Raw genomic sequence first — 18,858 nt, 5'->3', positions numbered from 1 at the left:
TTACTGTGGATTGAGAAAGATGTAGTGTGTTTGTTTTCGGAGATTGGTCAAAAACAGCAGGCATGTCTGCTTCCATTACAGCTGACGGGCTCTCACTCAGCCTGACTGGGGCGAGGAAAACAACCGGAGTTTCTGTGGTCGGAGACCTGCGTGACAACACTTGGAACTGTAGCAGAGGAGGAAGAAGCAGCAGATGCGGTTGATGGGGTGGCTGATGGTTGTTGAGGTTCGCATTTTATCGCAGTGAGATTGCCAGAGTAAATTATGTGGATTGCACATGTGAAGGTTCATGCATGTAGTAGTCAAATTATTGCACTTTTTCCCTCTACTGAGTTTTTTTTTGCAAAATTGGCAGATAATGTGAGTTGGCTCATCCTTTGCTGCGACAAAAAATGACCAGGCTAGGCAACCCTTGCTGCCCCTGCGAGCTGCAGACCCGCGACTGCTGCTGGCCACAGCCACAGTTGTGGCTAAGGATGCAGTGCTTGTCGTAGTTGTATCACTCCGTGTCTGCGCCGTAGGGCGCAACGTAACCTCCTCGTCTTCCTCCTCCTCCACCTCCTCAGATGACGTACTCAGCTGCATGCCTCTGGGTTCATACCAAGTGGGATCTACAACCTCATCATCATCCTCTCTGTTATCCCATTCCTCGCCCTGAGAGTCACCCTCCTCCTCTTCCTGCCCTGACAGTACAGTACACTCCGTGTGAGCCTCAGATATCTGAGTCTCATCAGGATCATCCCAGGGGTTAAGGTCTGGTGACGAGGGTCAGGATGCTGCTCAGAGCCTACTTCATCCTGCCATAGATCCAACCTAAAAAGATTTTGGGCATCGGTGCAGATGCTTTCCTCCTCTTGAGTCTGTTAATCTTTGGAGCAGACTGACGCCCATGGCATAGAATGTGTGAACAGCTTTGCAGACTCACTCAGAACCCATCTGTGGTTCCCTACACTCAGTTGGGCGGTTGGAGAGTTGTGACGTGGAGGAAAACAAGGGTAGTTGGGGTGTCACCTCTGTGGACTGTACTTTCTGTGATGTTGAGGTGGAGGAAGAGGAGGAGAGGCCACTTGATGCAGCGCTTGCCATCCACTGGGGCATATACTCTTTCTGTCCCTCATCTACAAGGGGTTCCGCTGTGCGGCTGCCAAAGAAAGGGAGTAGACTAGCCTGTCCAGTAACAGAAGTTGTCAGTTGTGGCTGAATAGGACATGACAGTATTGGTTCACTAGTGCTTTCACTAACATTACCACCTACCCCACGTATACCTTGAACACTAAACCTATTAAGCCTTCCACCGTGACCTCACTTTTTCCAACTCACGTGGCTCAGAGAGTGTGGCTGGAGCAATCTATTAGCAACAAATTTTTTCTTTTTTTTACTGTGTATGAGGCTTGTGTAACATAGAAGATATGCGCTCCCAAGAAATTTTAAAATTAGATCAAGCCTGCTATATCACCTTAGTAACAGAAGAAAGTATATTTTTACTGTGGATGAGGCTGTATAACAGACGATATAGCAGGCTTGATCTCATTTTGAAATTTCTAGGAGCATATCGTTTATGTTATACAGGCCTCATACACAATAAAGATATACTTTTTTCTGTTACTAAGGTGATATAGCAGGCTTGATCTCATTTTGAAATTTCTAGGAGAATATCACCTTAGTAACAGAAGTAATTTTTTTTTACTGTGGATGAGGCCTGTATAACATAGAAGATATGCTCCATGAAATTTCAAAATGAGATCTAGCCTCCTGTATTAAAATAGTAACATAAGAAAGTATTTTTTTACTGTGAATGAGGCCTGTATAACATAGAATATATGCTCCAAACAATTTCAAACTGAGATCTCCCTGGCTGTATCACATTAGTAACAGAAAAAAAATGATTTTTTTACTCTGCATACAGATGAATTTCACCGCCACAAAATGACAACCTGAGATATGGCGTGCTGTATCACGTTTCTAACATGAAAAATTAGATTTTTAAAGGTGTACTCGTGCGTGGAGTACAATAGATGGAGTGGACAACAGAGTTCTATGCTGAAATGTGCCCTGCAGTCTTTGTCTGGACCTCACTAATGGCACAAGAAAAAAAAATCTGCTGGAAGGTCAACTTCACAGCCACACAGGACACTAGCTATCTAAACTATCTGACTTAGAAGCAACGGCCTAGCTAACTAGCTAAATTCTCTAATGAATCCAGGAGCAGACAAGGAGCAGCCTCTCTTATATGTTATAGTCACAAAATGGCGCTAAAACACGTCCGCTCTTTATATAGAGAGGGACATGTGATTTCAGCAGCCAATGGCACAAGCCCTTGTGTCTGGACGTTGTGGATGGTTCCAGCACCCTGATTGGCTAGCCGCAATTTGCACCCAAAGTTAGGAGAAAAAAAAATTAGATTACAAGCACACTGCTCCTCTTACCTCTCCCCACCCCGTCCTCTCATCAAACACACCCCACCTCCCTCCCCCAGCTTATCATACAGCACCACTGTCCTAGCCAAAGTGATAAAAATCGTGTAGTGGAAAAGCAATCATTAACTGCACTTTTACCAAATTTTGTCGATTTTAAGTAAAAATGCTTGTGTGTCCAAACACGAATCCCAATGTGCCATATACGTGCTGAATTTGAAATTGGCGATCATTTTTCGAACATGTTCGTCTCATCTGAACTCCTGATCTCCCTGTAGAGCTGTGTGTGACTATACCTGACACATCTGCTGGCTCCTCTCAGCTTCCAACTCTCAGCAGACAGGGTTGTAATATTATTGTAACACAGCAGAGCTCAGAGAGAAGGAAAAATGTGTTTGCAAGCAGACAAATTTAATTTCTCCTGTTCGGTGTTGGTTACATGCCTTACACTGGTAACTCCTCTTCATGCAAAATAATCTTTAGAGGCAGAGTTATTTTCCAGGCAGCATCCCCCTCCCCAGAGCATGGAAGATGTTATTTATATAAAGTGATAAAAGATGATTTCTCAACAAGCCATTTGATATAAGACATACAGGGATCACTGTCCTCAGCAGGCTATAACCTGTATGACCATATTAAGGCTGTGTGCCCACGTAGCATTTTTCAAGCGTATATGCTGCGGAATTTCCGCAGCGTAAACGCTTGAAAAACGCATGTATATCCGCACCCCATGTTCCCCAATGGGATTCCGCAAGTTCTATGCACATGCTGCGGATTTTTCCGCAGCGTTTATGCCGCGTTCAAAAATCTGCAGCATGTCATTTAATTTTGCGTTTCCGCAAGCGGAATTGCCTTTGTCCAATGCATAAAAAACGCAAGGCAATTCCGCATGTGGAAAACGCGTGATAAACGCGCGAAAAATGCGCGATAAACGCGTGCGGAATTCCGCATGCGTTTTTCCGGGAGAGGACTTGCATTTATGCAGCAGAAATTTTCTGCTTCATAAATGCAACGTGGGCACATAGCCTAATAGTTCAGATAGGTCAAATGTGGTGACAGATTCTCTTTAAAGTCAGAATTCGATTCTGGGTTTTTCCTGCAAACAATTCTGCACAACTTTATAAATTGTCATTAGAAAAAATATGCACAGCACATACCCATATTTGCCTGAAGTCTTTTAGATGCACCTTTTTTTAATGTATGCGTTTCTTCACTTGATGGCTTATCAGGTTTACACAGATCATGATGTGGCTGATTTTCATTCTCTTTATTAACTAAAAAATAAACATATCTTACTAAAAACACTATATAAAATCATTTTGGTCGAAATCTAAACGATGAAGGCTAAATGGGCCAGAACTTAGATCTATCAGATTAAAGCCCAGCGTCTTAGGTTTCAAGTAATATTAGAAACATCACAGTTAAAAAAAAAAAAAAAAAATTAAAAAGTTTTACTAAAGACTCATTACTTTTATACACGATAGGTGATAAATGTCTGATCATGGGGAGGACCACAAGGATCACTAGAGTGGGGTTCCTGAGGTTAGGCCCCCAAGATCAGACATTTATTACATATCCTTTATTTGTATAAGTCCATACACTATAACAGCAAAGGTCATTTAAGCAATAAATATTAATATATACGGTAATTAATAATAGCTGAGCCCATTAATCACCAAGTATGGCATTTGGCCTCTATAACTCACCTATAGCACCATGTTTCCATGTAAGTAACATTTTAGTATTGCCATTATATCATTTTAAAAAACAACGTCAGTGAAATTATGCAAATATTATGCTTAGAAATAGCTACTCTGTATCGACTCGCATCAGACCAACAAAAGCGCAGTCACAGACACACTTTGTGCAAGCCACCACTGCTAGGTAAATCCTTCGGATCGGGATATTCTTCACCCACTTCTGAATTGGAGGGGGGCTTTACAGAGCCCTGTTGCAGGATAGCTGGTGTCTCGTGACACGGACGGTGTAGTGTCAGGTACAAGAGTAAGACCAAAGCTACCAAAAAAAAAAAAAAATAGAAAAAAAGAAAGAAAACCAAAGGGAAACCCTGGGCTAATAGCTAGTGAATAAGAACCAATAACGACCATTAGCAACTACTGAGAAGCAAACAGAACCCAACCAGGAAGCACCCACCAACCACTACACAAGGGCACTGAACAAACAGCACTGAACTGGATTAGAGGCAGGTCTTAAATAGCCAGCCCAAATCTAAGGATAACAATTGGGTGATGCATTCCTCCCAGTCATGGCCATAGAGCCACTACCTGCTCACCTCGACAGCAGGGTGAACACACTCCCACCAATGGTTAACACCAGGGAAAGCAGCATCATAGCGTCCTTCGTTCCTTGGCAACCAGGAGACACAGCGTCCCATGTCTCCTGGGCCGCAAAACCAGTGGGAAGCACCGCGTCCCGTGTTCCTACATCGCTCACCACTTCCACAAGAGGCATCGCCGTGTGGTGTCGCACCACCAAGGTGCCAGCTGGCTCCGCACACAGCACGGACAGACCAGCGGAGCAGTCTGGAAACTGGAGGAGGGCGATTGCGTCCACAGCAGATATTCCTAACAGTAACATGCCGCTTTCACACTCACTCCTCACATGATTGGTGCATCATGAGGTGTGTGCGTAAGGAATAAGAAGGTAAAAAAATTAGAGTCTCTTTAGGTCTTCAGGAAGAGTAATTTCCAACATTAAAGTGTAACAGACACGTCAGGGCATTCATAATTTTATGTTTTGATTTATTTGCTTTGGAATACTAAATTATTCACTTTTCTAAGATAATATATTAACCCCTTCCCATCCAGGCAATTTTCTGTTTTCCAAATGCAATCTGGAAATAAAAATAAGTAATTAAATGCATTATTGTGTGCAGAGGTGTATCTAGGTCTTCTAGCACCCAAGGCAAGAATTCGGTTTGGCGCCCACCCCCTTACCCAGCACATTTGCGATTTGCACACTTACTCATGTGCCGATGAGCTGCTCTCCCTAATTCTCTCTGGGAGAAGCAGGAAGAAAAGCTCGTTGTCACGTGACCGTCAGTAGGAAAATCGCATATGTGAAGTGGCCATGTGATGACTGCTAGTACAAGCAAGCAGAGTTGAATCCTGACAGTGAGTATATTACATGTGGTTAGGATTGGCACGCTGCAAGGCTTCATTTTATAAATAAAGGGCTTGTCCAGGTTTAGGATGAAAGTCTACAGTCACTTTATGTGACTGCAGGCTTCTGCATTCTCACAGCGCCTGCACTGCACACTTTTAGGATTCTCCCTTGCTGGTGGCAAGAGTGGACGGTCATGTCAGCACAAGTATGCAATTTGTATACTTCTGGCCACATTCCAACTAGATGTGTCCGGCCTCGCTCAATTCATTTTCATTGAGTGAGGCCACACATGTCTAGTCATCATGTGAAAGCATGTACAGGTACTTCTCACAAAATTAGAATATCCTCAAGAATTTATTTCAGTTCTTCAATGCAAAAAGTGAAACTCATATTATATAGAGTCATTACAAACAGAGTGATCTATTTCCAGTGTTTATTTCTGTTAATGTTGATGATTATGGCTTACAGCCAATGAAAACACAGAAGTCATTATCTCAGTAAATTAGAATACTTTATAACAGCAGCTTGAAAAATGTTTTAAAATCCAAAATGTTGGCCTACTGAAATGTATGTTCAGTAAATGCACTCAATACATGATCGGGCTCCTTTTGCATCAATTACTGCATCAATGCGGCGTGGCATGGAGGCGATCAGCCTGTGGCACTGCTGAGGTGTTATGGAAGCCCAGGTTGCTTTGATAGCAGCCTTAAGCTCATCTTCATTGTTGGGTCTGGTGTCTCTCATCTTCCTCTTGACAATACCCCAGGCGAGGCGAGTTTGCTGGCCAATCAAGCACAGTGATACTGTTGTTTTTAAACCAGGTATTGGTACTTTTGGCCGTGTGGACAGGTGCCAAGTCCTGCTGGAGAATGAAATTTCCATCTCCAAAAAGCTTGTCGGCAGAGGGAAGCATGAAGTACTCTAAAATTTCCTGGTAGATGGCTGCGCTGATTTTGGCCTTGATAAAACACAGTGGACCTACACCAGCAGATGACATGGCTCCCCAAACCATCACTGATTGTGGAAACGTCATACTAGACCTTAAGCAGCTTGGATTGTGGCCTCACCACTCTTCCTCCAGACTCTGGGACCTTGATTTCCAAAAGAAATGCAAAATTTACTTTCATCTGAAAACACCGTGGACCACTGAGCAACTGTCCAGGTCTTTTTCTCCTTGGCCCAGGTAAAACGCTTCTGGCGTTGTCTATTTGTCATGAGTGGCTTGACACATGGAATGCGACACTTGTAGCCCATATCCTGGATATGGCTGTGTGTGGTGGCTCTTGAACCAATGACTCCAGCAGCAGTCCACTCCTTGTGAATTATTATTTATTATTATAGCACCATTTATTCCATGGTGCTTTACATGTGAAAGGGGTATACAAAGCACAAGCAATTACAATAATTTTGAACAATACAAGTCAGCGACTGGAACAGGAGGAGAGAGGACCCTGCCCACGAGGGCTCACAATCTACATGATGGCTGAGGATACAGTAGGTGAGGGTAGAGCTGGTTGTGCAGCGGTATGATGGAGTGGTGGTTACTGCAGTTTGTAGGCTTGTCAGATGAGGTGGGTCTTTAGGTTCCTTTTGAAGATATCCACGGTAGGCGAGAGCCTGATGTGTTGGGGTAGAGAGTTCCAGCGTAGGGGGGATGCACGGGAGAAATCTTGTATGCGATTGTGGGAAGAGATTAGTGGGGAGTAGAGAATGAGAGAGAATTTAAGTACCGGGAGACTAGGTCACAGATGTATGGAGGAGACAGGTTGTGGATGGCTTTGTATGCCATGGTTAGGGTTTTGAACTGGAGTCTCTGGGTAATAGGGAGCCAGTGAAGGGATTGGCAGAGAGGAGAGGCCGAGGAATAGAGGGGGGACAGGTGTATTAGTCGGGCAGCAGAGTTTAGGATAGATTGGAGGGGTGCGAGAGTGTTAGAGGGGAGGCCACAGAGCAGGAGGTTGCAGTAGTCAAGATGATTAGGGCATGTACTGTGTGTCATCAGCATAGAGGTGATAATGAAAGCCATGGGACTCTATGAGCTGTCTGAGGCCAAAGTGTAGATGGAAAGGAGCAGGGGTCCTAGGAATGAACCTTGGGGGACGCTGCCAGATAGGGGGCCAGATGAGGAGGTGGTGTGTGAGTGGGAGACACTGAATGTCCGGTCTGTTAGGCATGAAGGGATCCAAGATAGGGCTAAGTCTGTGATGCTGAGAGATGAGAGAGTTTGTAGTAAGAGGGAATGGTCCACTGTGTCAAAGGCAGATGACAGGTCTAGAAGGAGGAGGACAGAGTAGTGTCACTTGGACTTGGCAGTTATTAGGTCGCTGGTGACTTAAGTCAGGGAATCTCCCCCAAATTTTTGAATGGCCTTTTCTTAACAATCCTTTCAAGGCTGTGGTTACCACGTTTGCTTGTGCACCTTTTTCTACCACACTTTTTCCTTCCACTCAACTTTCCATTAATATGCTTTGATGCAGCACTCTGTGAACAGCCAACTTCTTTAGCAATGACATTTTGTGGCTTACCCTCCTTGTGGAGTGTGTCAATGACTGCCTTCTGGACATTTGTCAAGTCAGCAGTCTTCCCCATGATTGTGGAGCCTACTGAAACAGACTAAGGGACCTTTTTAAACGCTTAAGAAGCCATTGCAGGTGTTTTTTGTTAATTATACTAAGTTACTGAGATAACGACTTTTGTTTTTTTCATTGGCTGTAAGCCATAATCATCAACATTAACAGAAATAAACACTTGAAATAGATTACTCTGTTTGTAATGACTCAATATACACTGACCAAAAAAATAAAGGGAACACTCAAATAACACATCCTAGATCTGAATGAATGAAATATTCTCATTGAATACTTTGTTCTGTACAAAGTTGAATGTGCTGACAACAAAATCACACAAAAATCATCAATGGAGGCCTGGATTTGGAGTCGCCCCCAAAATTAAAGTGGAAAAACACACTACAGGCTGATCCAACTTGATGTAATGTCCTTAAAACAAGTCAAAATGAGACCCAGTATTGTGTGTGGCCTCCACGTGCCTGTATGACCTCCCTACAATGCCTGGGCATGCTCCTGATGAGCTTGCGGATGGTCTCCTGTGGGATCTCCTCCCAGACCTGGACTAAAGCATCCGCCAACTCCTGGACAGTCTGTGGTGCAACGTGACGTTGGTGGATGGAGTGGGACATGATGTCCCAGATATGCTCAATCGGATTCAGGTCTGAGGAACGGGCGAGCCAGTCCATAGCTTCAATGCCTTCATCTTGCAGGAACTGCTGACACACTCCAGCCACATGAGGTCTGGCATTGTCCTGCATTAGGAGGAACCCAGGGCCAACCGAACCAGCATATGGTCTCACAAGGAGTCTGAAGATCTAATCTCGGTACCTAATGGCAGCAAGGCTACCTCTGGCGAGCACATGGAGGGCTGTGAGGCCCTCCAAAGAAATGCCACCCCACACTATTACTGACCCACTGCCAAACCGATCATGCTGAAGGATGTTGCAGGCAGATCACTCTCCACGGCGTCTCCAGACTCTGTCACGTCTGTCACATGTGCTCAGTGTGAACCTGCTTTCATCTGTGAAGAGCACAGGGCGCCAGTGGCGACTTTGCCAATCCTGGTGTTCTGTGGCAAATGCCAAGAGTCCTGCACGGTGTTGGGCTGTGAGCACAGCCCCCATCTGTGGACGTCGGGCCCTCATACCACCCTCATGGAGTCAGTTTCTAACCGTTTGTGCAGACACATGCACATTTGTGGCCTGCTGGAGGTCATTTTGCAGGGCTCTGGCAGTGCTCCTCCTGTTCCTCCTTGCACAAAGGGCGAGGTAGCGGTTCTGCTGCTGGGTTGTTGCCTTCCTACGGCCCCATCCACGTCTCCTGGTGTACTGGCCTGTCTCCTAGTAGCGTCTCCAGCCTCTGGACACTACGCTGACAGAAACAGCAAACCTTCTTGCCACAGCTCGCATTGATGTGCCATCCTGGATGAGCTGCACTACCTGAGCAATTTCTGTGGGTTGTAGAGTCTGTCTCATGCTACCACGAGTGTGAAAGCACAACCCACATTCAAAAGTGACCAAAACATCAGCCAGAAAGCATTGGTACTGAGATGTGGTCTGTGGTCCCCACCTGCAGAACCACTCCTTTATTGAGGGTGTCTTGATCATTGCCAATAATTTCCATCTATTGTCTATTCCAGTTGCACAACAGGATGTGAAATTGATGGCCAGTCAGTGTTGCTTCCTAAGTGGACAGTTTGATTTCACTGAAGTTTGATTTACTTGGAGTTCTATTCTGTTGTTCAAGTGTTCCCTTTATTTTTTTGAGCAGTGTAATATATGAGTTTCACTTTGTGTACAGAAGAACTGAAATAAATTAAATTTTTGATAATATTCTAATTTTGTGAGAAGCACCTGTATGTAAATCGCGGGAACCAGAGAATTCTGACAGTGTGCAGTGCATACTATGAGAATTCAGAAGTCTGCAGTCACATAGAATGACTGCTGACTCATCACAAACATTGACAATCCCTTTAATGCTCCTAACAAAAAACATGAGCATTAGTCAGCATCACAAACATTTACATACACTTACCTTATAGATGACGTCTCTGATTGGAATAGTTTGCTTTCTTCCTCTTCTCCAGACGCCATAATGACATTTCATATTCACAGCTCATCTCTGCAGACTTACACCTTCTTCGGTCTTCTGCAGCAAATCCCCACACGATGCCCTTAAAGATAGCAGTGTCAGTATAATGCTCCTGAATACAAATATCTGGCCCATGCTAAGCCCCTGAATAAATAATTGCCCCTCACTATAGTCCATGCACAAAATATGACCCATACACTGTCCCACTTATGGTATATTCCCTTCACATTGCCCCCTCCTTTCCATACTGGGCCCCCTCTTCACACTGTCCTCTCACATTGTATCCCCCCTATAGGGCCCAGTCTCCTCATCACATTCCCCCTCCTTAGCATACTGTCCCCTCCTGGCTATGCCCTTACACTGTTCCCCCATGCTAACCCTCCCCAACACTACTCAGTCTTTAATCTGTGCTCACTCACACTTTTCTCCCCCCATACTGTCTCCTCACACTTTCCCCCTCCATCCTTATGCTGTCTCCTCTCACGTCCCCCTTCCTAACCATATTATCTCCTAACATATTTACCCTCTCACTCTCCATACTTCCTCCTCACACATCCCCGACTCCCCATACTGTGTACGCACACATCACATCACCCTCGCTCCCCATACTGTGTCTGCCCCCACCCCCCACTCGCTCCCCACGGAATAAATCTCCCCTCTCCACACTGAATAAATTTCCCCCCTTCCACACTGAATAAATAACCCCCCTCCACACTGAATCTGCAGTGTCTTCAGCTCCATAGCCCCTGGAACACTTACCTCCGATAGTCTTCTCTTTTCTGGATGCCAGTGAATGACTTGATTACACTGCTCAAGTTACTCCAAGCTGATGGTCAAAGCTTCGATTTTACAATTGAGCACTGGGAGCCGGCGCGCTGCAGCTTTTCTGAGCCGGCCGTCAGCTTGACAGCCGGCTCAGAAAACTGTCGGCTCACAATCTGAGAAGGGCAGCAGAATAGCTGCAGCCGCTGGGGAAGACACTTCGGACCGCAGCCTTAGGTGGCCCAACAGCGCTCCCCAGCTGGCTGTGCCTGGGTTACATGCCCCAGCTGCCCCCCTCCCCACCACATACGACTCTGATTGTGTGTATAATCTCTGGGTCGGGGGACTTTCTCAAAATAGTGATGCCCAGGCAGGACTTTTTCATGTAATGTGCTATAATTTCACTAGTAATAAAGTAAAGAAAAAGTTATACGTAGAGAGAATTACTAAAACTTCTATACAATAATTGAACTTGTAGGTCAATGAACTCAGACTCAGTTTGTCTGAAGTACAATACTGGTCAAAGTTTGGATACACCTACTCATGAAATGATTTTCCCTGTTCTTATTGGCAAGTTCACACTATAGATTCAGACTGAAGGCTGCAAGACCACAAAGCAACAATATGGAAACAAGGCGTAAGGAAACACATGTGGAATAAACGAGAATATGTGTTAGTACTCAAAGTGCCCCTTCTTACTCTGATGCCTGCTTTACACCCCCCCTCCCCCTTGGCATTCTCTCAGGCAGTCACCTGGAATAATTTCAAATGAACAGGTATTTATCTTCAAGAGTTCATTACTGAAATCATCGACATTCAGTGAGACCATAAAGTGTCTTTTACAGAAGCAGTGTTGGCACACTATTCCATTCATTGCTGAGCATTATTACACAACTGTTTTACGCCAGAATATGTCAGAAAGCCACTAAACTAATAAAAACAACAGCCCATCATTAATTTAAGACATGAAAGTCAGTCAAACTGGAAAATTGCTAGAAACTTGAAGATAATCTCAAGTGCAGTCAGGAAAACCATCAGTCGCTATGATGAATTTGGCCTGCTGCAGAAGATAAGTTCATCAGTTACCAGTCTCAAAAGAAAAATGACAGCACCTCAAAGATCAGCCCTCATAAATTATGCACAAACATCAAGTAGCAGGCATATCTCAACATCAGCTGTCAAGAGGAGACTGCGAGAAGCACAACATTCAACGTGTCAGATGACATGGCCGGCACAATCACCCGACCTCAACTCAAAGGAGATGGTTTGGGATGAGTTGGGCCACAGAGTGAAGTGCTCTGCATCTTCGGTAACTCCTTCAATATTAATGGAAAGCCAATCTGAGTGACTACGTGAACCTGGTGAAGCTGCTTGAGAGAATTTCAAGGGGGTGTGAAGATGTCAGAGTAAATGGGGGATACCTTGAAGAATCAAAAGGTTAAACACATTCTGGATTATTTCACGTTTCATATTCCTTGTTTCTATGTGTGTTCCATCATGGTTTTGCTACCTTCAGAATGAAATCGACAATGTGCACATTACAATAACAAGAAAAGCCTTTGTTTAAATAGGTGTATCTAAACTTTTCACTCTTACTATACAATTTTCTTTTTATATACTGCTTATCCACTGTAACATGATAGTGTGTAGCTTACCGTGAGCCCCCCCCCCCCCAAAAAAAAAAAAAAATACAAATTAAAAAGGGGTTGTCCACTACTCGGACAACCCCTTTTCAATCACTATGTTCCCCCAAGTAAAATAACAGCTCAGGTGCTGGCAGCATGCCTTGTTTAACATGGGCTGGTATGATATGATGTCACCGGAGGCCTGCAGCCAATCAGAAGCCCCTTCACTCTCCCCTCCTTCGGACAAATCTGACATTTGGATAAAGTCAGAAAGCAGCCGCAGCTCTCACTTGCTCCAGATCTCAGATTTGTCCAAAGGAGTGGAGAGTGAAACGTCCGCTGACTGGCTTCAAGCCTCCTGTGACATAAGAATGCCACGTGAGCCTCGGGAGAGTCAGAGCTGACCTAGCTGGAATGGCATTGGAACAAAAGGCAACTATAGGTGTTGTTATTTTATTTGTGGGAAACATAGTGATGTCAAAGGGGTTGTCTGATTAGTGGACAACACCTTCAATAACACTAAAAATGGAACCTGGTTAAAAGGGAACCATGATTCACCATGTCCAAACTACAGGCAGCACGAATCAGAGCCTGGCTGCATGACTGCATTTAGCTATGCTTTTCTCTGAAATGCTCCAATGTTTTAGAGAAAATAAAGTTTGAAAAACTAGCCAGGGACCATAGTCTGTGACGAGACCAGTCCGGCACCGCCCTTGGTCGGCTTTTTCCAGGGCTGCATGAGGTGACTGACAGGCTTCTCTCTGTGAAACAATGGGTCATTCTAAAGAGCGCACTAAATTTGAGCATGGTACTGTAATATGATGCCACCATTACGACAAGTCAGTTTGTGAAATTTCTTCTCTTCTAAATATTTCATGACCTGCTATGAGTAGTATTATTGAAATTTTGAAGCATATTGGAACCACAAAAACTCGGCCACAAGGTGGCAGCCCATGTAAATGTTCAGAGCGGGGTCACAAAGTGCTGAGGGGCATAGTGCAGATAAGTCACCAATGTTCTACTGACTCTAGAACTGCTGAGTATAAACCTCCTCTGGCATGGTTAGCACAAAAACTGTGCGTTGGGAGTTTCATACCCGAACAGCTGCATGCAGCTTACATCACAAAGCACAATGCATTGGATGGAGTGGTCTAAAGCAGGACTCTGGAGTAGTGGAAACGTGTTTTGTGCAGTGATGGGTCACACCAGTGGCGTATCGCCAATGACGACAGGCCATGCGACTGCTATGGGGCCCATGAGCCGGAGGGGCCCAGTGTCAGAGCCCACATCAGGTCACCCCTCCGACCATCAGCGCAAGCAATGATGATAGAGGAGGGAGCGTCAGCAGACGCTTCAACCTACATCGTTCTGCCTCGGAGTCTGATGTGTCAGAGCAGTGGGCGCAATGACATCATTATAACGTGCCCGCTGTTAGAGATGTGCGGCGCTTAACACCACACGCCCAGGAAACCCGAGCATTGGGTGGAACGAGGAGAGGTGAGTATTGTATTTATTTTTTAAGTGACTGGTGGCCATAAGAGTATGGAGGATCATGAAGGGGTGCATTATATTCTATGGAGGACCAAGGGGAGTTCATTATACTATATGGATGACCTTGGGGAGCGTATTATACTATATAGACTGTATGGGGACCATTATACTATATGGAAGGCTATGTGGGGTCATTATAATATTTGAAGGGCTATGTGGACCATTATGTTGGATCCAGGATACTGTGTGGGTTCCATTATACTGTTTGGAGGGCTAGTGTCTGTCATTATAGAGTGTGGAGAGGTGTGGGGCTATTATACTGTATGCAGGCCCATTATACTGCATGGAGGGCTGTGTGGGGGATCATACTGTGCTGAGGTCACAATACTTTGCGTTGGGAGTTGAGGTGGGGTACAGTAGGGTCATTATACTGTGCATGTGGAGGCTAATGTGGAAGAATTCACCATGGGGGCATCATACTGTGTTTGGGGGCACTTTTGTTGGCATGATACTTTTTGGGGGCAATGAAAGAGGAATCTAGGACGTAGGCAGGAGGAAAATTTTTATGTAAAGGTATGGAAAGTACTGTGACCCCGAAAGTTACTTAATTTATTTCTGGGGGGAGGGGTGCGGGATAGAACTTCTGCTATGGGGCCCCATGATTTCTATGTATGCCCCTTGGTCACACATCTCTACCTGGTATCTGAAGGATGGGTCTGGGTTTGGCGAATATGAGAACATTACCTGAACAAGTGCATTGTGCCAACTATAAAGTTTGGTGGAGAAGGGATAATGCCATCAGGTTGTTTTTCATGGGTTGGCCTAGGCTGCTTAGTTCCAGTAATGGGAAATCTAAATTCTTCAGCATATGAGACATTTTGGACAATTGTATGCTTCCAACTTTGTGGAAAAAGTTTGCTGAAGGCGCTTTTCTGCTCCAGCAAAATTGTGTCCCAGTGCACAAAGCAAGGCTCATAAAGGCGTTGGTGGGGAAGTTTGATGTGAAAGAATATGTCTGGTGTGACAAAGTCCCTGGTAAAGTACTGGAGGGGAGATATGTACCACTGAGGTTGTTGGCTTCAGTGATATGAACCTAGGGAAAAAGCTCCAGCACACTAATTGCTGAGAGGGGTTAATTGGCTATTTTTAAGGGCTAGGTTTTTATGTGAACAGGTGAAGAATAGGTGGGAGGCTGTTCACCCCAAGGAAAATAGCCTTCTGAGTAATTTGGTGTGCCTGGAGGCAAAAGTTCCATAGTAGTGTTTATGCTAAACACTGCTGAGCCCTGTTGTATCCAGAGCAGGCAGATTCCCGCAGTCATATGGACTGTGCTATACGTTATCTTTTGTTTTCCCGTTATGCCATGTTTATTTTGTTGAACCCTGCAATGGTTTATGCCGTGTTTTAATAAACCAGCAGAAGATTAAAAAGTGCTCCTGTGTCTACCTCTGTGAGCAGCCGAGTGAGCCAGTCTACCACACTGGCCACACAGAGCTGTGACCTTAGCTCAATTAAACATCTTTGGAATTAATATTACAGTTTTCAACTGGCGCCAATCCATAATATTTAAGTAGTGGCACACAATTAGTAGCACCTATGGATAATATAGAAGCATAATCGCAAAATTTACATATTCAAACGAAACAACCACGATCCAAAGCCCACATTTCATAATATAAAAATATTTTTATTAAAACCATTAAAGGTTTCAAACACAGATAATTGGTGCACAAATGGTGTGGATAACATACAATGTATAAAAAATGCATCACGATATGGGACATGCAAGACCCATGCTATAGGGCCCAAATAAGGCTAAATAGTATATATATTGGATACTAAGTGTACAGCAACAGGTGTGCCCTGCAATCATTAGTCTCAAGTAAGGATATATAGCCATATATATTAGACACAAAGTATACAACAAGAGTGCCCTGCGATCATTAGTAAAGAACATATGTCAGCCGTATGGCTGAAAATGCTAGTACAAGGTAGAAGTTTGTTAATCCTCAAGTGACAATGCATGAATATGTATATATAAATACCTAAGCACAGGACCGCAGGATATCAGGGCTCACAGACAGGTCATGCGTCCACCCCAACGCACGTTTCGGAATCAACAGATACTGGAAGCCTGTGCTAGCATTTCTTCTGCGGTGTTACTATCAGTGTGTTAAGAGTGGGAGAAGAGGGTTGCATTGACAATCCAACACAATGGGCAGCACTTTGAACCCATTTTATAAGTGGTCATAAACTTGTAAAAAAACTCATGAAAGAATAAAGTTACTTTAAAACCAAGCACACCATTGTTTTTCTTATGGAATTTTCAATAAGTTTGATGTGTCACATGACCCTCTTCCCATTGAAAAAAATAAACTTGGATCCAAAATGTCCGACTTCAAAATGGCCGCCATGGCCACCACCCATCTGGAAAAGTTTTCCTTCTCCCATATACTACTAATGTGCCACAAACAGGAAGTTGATAACACCAACCATTCCCATTTAATTTAGGTGTATCCATATAAATGGCCCACCCTGTATATATGTCAGCGGAGCAATCCAGCAACTTTTTAGTCAATATATATATATATATATATAAAATACGTCAGCAAAGCAATCCAGCAACTTTCTACTCAACAAATATAAAACTAGTTATTGAACCCGTTCTACGCCCGGGTAGCGAGCATTTTTATTGGAATATGGTCTCTCATGCTGGTATGTGCTGCCCCCCTCCTGTCCCCACCATCCTATCCTGGAATGCGTGGCACCCCTCGTCCCCAATCCTGGTATGCGTGGCACCCCTCGTCCCCAATCCTGGTATGCGTGGCACCCCTCGTCCCCAATCCTGGTATGCGTGGCACCCCTCGTCCCCAATCCCGGTATGCGTGGCACCCCTCGTCACCTATCCCGGTATGCGTGGCACCCCTCGTCCCCAATCCCGGTATGCGTTGCACCCCTCGTCCCCAATCCCGGTATGCGTGGCACCCCTCGTCCCCAATCCCGGTATGCGTGGCACCCCTCGTCCCCAATCCCGGTATGCGTGGCACCCCTCGTCCCCAATCCCGGTATGCGTGGCACCCCTCGTCCCCAATCCCGGTATGCGTGGCACCCCTCGTCCCCAATCCCGGTATGCGTGGCACCCCTCGTCCCCAATCCCGGTATGCGTGGCACCCCTCGTCCCCAATCCCGGTATGCGTGGCACCCCTCGTCCCCAATCCCGGTATGCGTGGCACCCTTCGTCCCCAATCCCGGTATGCGTGGCACCCCTCGTCCCCAATCCCGGTATGCGTGGCACCCCTCGTCCCCAATCGTGGTATGCGTGGCACCCCTCGTCCCCAATCGTGGTATGCGTGGCACCCCTCGTCCCCAATCCTGGTATGCGTGGCACCCCTCATCCCCAATCCTGGTATGCGTGGCACCACTCAATCCAAATCTGGTATACATTGCACCCCTCATCCCAATCCTGGTATGCATGGCACCACATCTCTCATCCTAGTATGTATGGCCCCCTTATTCCAAATCTGGTATACATGGCACCCCTGATCCCCAATCCTGGTATCTATGGCCTCATCATCCCAGAAACCTGGTATGCATGGCACCCAATCCCTCATCCTGGTATGCATGGCACCTAATCCCTCATCCTGGTATGCATGGCACGCCTCATCCCCAATCCTGGTATGTATGTCTCGTTCATCCCTATCCTGGTATGCATGGCACCCCATTCCTTATCCTGGTATGCATGGTACCCCTCATCCCTATTCTGGTATGCATGGTACCCCATCACTCATCCTGGTAAACCAGGGGAGGAGTCCTGAGGAGATAATTTGCATATTCCCACTGCATTTTGGGGTAAGTGAAGAGTCTCCACGAGCTCAAAGAACACTGGATTTTGGCTGTTGGAGCTGAAAAGAGGACATCGGTAAACCAGGGGAGGAGTCCTGAGGAGATAATTTGCATATTCCCTAACGGCGCGCGCATTTTGAAGCATTTTTCACTGTTTTCAGAACATTAACAGTAAGAACATGGAAGAGTCCAGGAGCCATTTGGTGAGCTGCATATCCTGCTACATGTTCACAGACTTGCCAGTGGAAAAGCCAAACTTCACATGCCAGAAATGCAAGCTTGTGTCCCTGTTGGAGGAAAAGTTGAGAAATCTAGAAGAGAGGTTAACTACCTTGAAAATCATTAAGGAAGGTGAAGAGTTCTTAGACAGAGCAGAATTATCTCTTCATGATTCAGAAAGAGAAGAAATTCGAACTGCACCTGACGAAACAGAGGAATGGAAGCATGTGACCCACAGAAGCAGGAGGATCGAGAGGCAGTCAGCACCCATACTGCTCAGGAACCAGTACCAGGCTCTCACGCAGGAGAACCTTGAAGAAATACAGCAAGATAAGACTTTGCCAGCAATGAATAACCTTGTAAGTCCTCAGAATCCTCCTGGATGGAGAAAGAAGAATGTTGTGAAGAAAAAACGAAGAGTGGTGGTCATGGGGGATTCCCTGTTAAGAGGAACAGAGGCCGCTATCTGCAGACCAGACATAACCTCAAGAGAAATGTGCTGTCTTCCTGGAGCAAAAATTAAAGATGTGTCTGACAGGATATCAAGACTCTTCAGACCTACAGATCACTACCCATTCCTGCTAATACATGTGGGGACAAATGACACCGCAAGAAAGGACCTGGAAACCATCTGCAGTGACTTTGAAGACTTAGGCAAGAAAGTGAAAGAATTGGGAGCGCAGGTGGTCTTCTCATCCATCCTCCCAGTGGATGACCATG

General features: G+C 45.3%; 1 protein-coding gene across 3 annotated transcripts in view; it reads right to left on the bottom strand.

The window, feature by feature from the left end:
- The window catches only part of ODR4 (odr-4 GPCR localization factor homolog), a 92,683-nt gene that overhangs the window by 11,326 nt on the left and 62,499 nt on the right, over window positions 1-18,858 (bottom strand). For all 3 annotated transcript variants that reach the window (XM_073642982.1, XM_073642980.1, XM_073642981.1), the window contains one exon: window positions 3,572-3,688. In XM_073642982.1, coding sequence (XP_073499083.1) covers window positions 3,608-3,688 — 81 coding nt within the window. In that variant the 3' untranslated portion in view covers window positions 3,572-3,607. The remainder of the gene's footprint in view (window positions 1-3,571; window positions 3,689-18,858) is intronic.

Source organism: Phyllobates terribilis, unplaced genomic scaffold (genome assembly GCF_046119375.1).
Source record: "Phyllobates terribilis strain yellow unplaced genomic scaffold, ASM4611937v1 Scaffold_8__6_contigs__length_399053987, whole genome shotgun sequence".
NCBI lineage: Eukaryota > Metazoa > Chordata > Amphibia > Anura > Dendrobatidae > Phyllobates > Phyllobates terribilis.
This window is presented reverse-complemented; position numbering and strand designations above follow the sequence as displayed.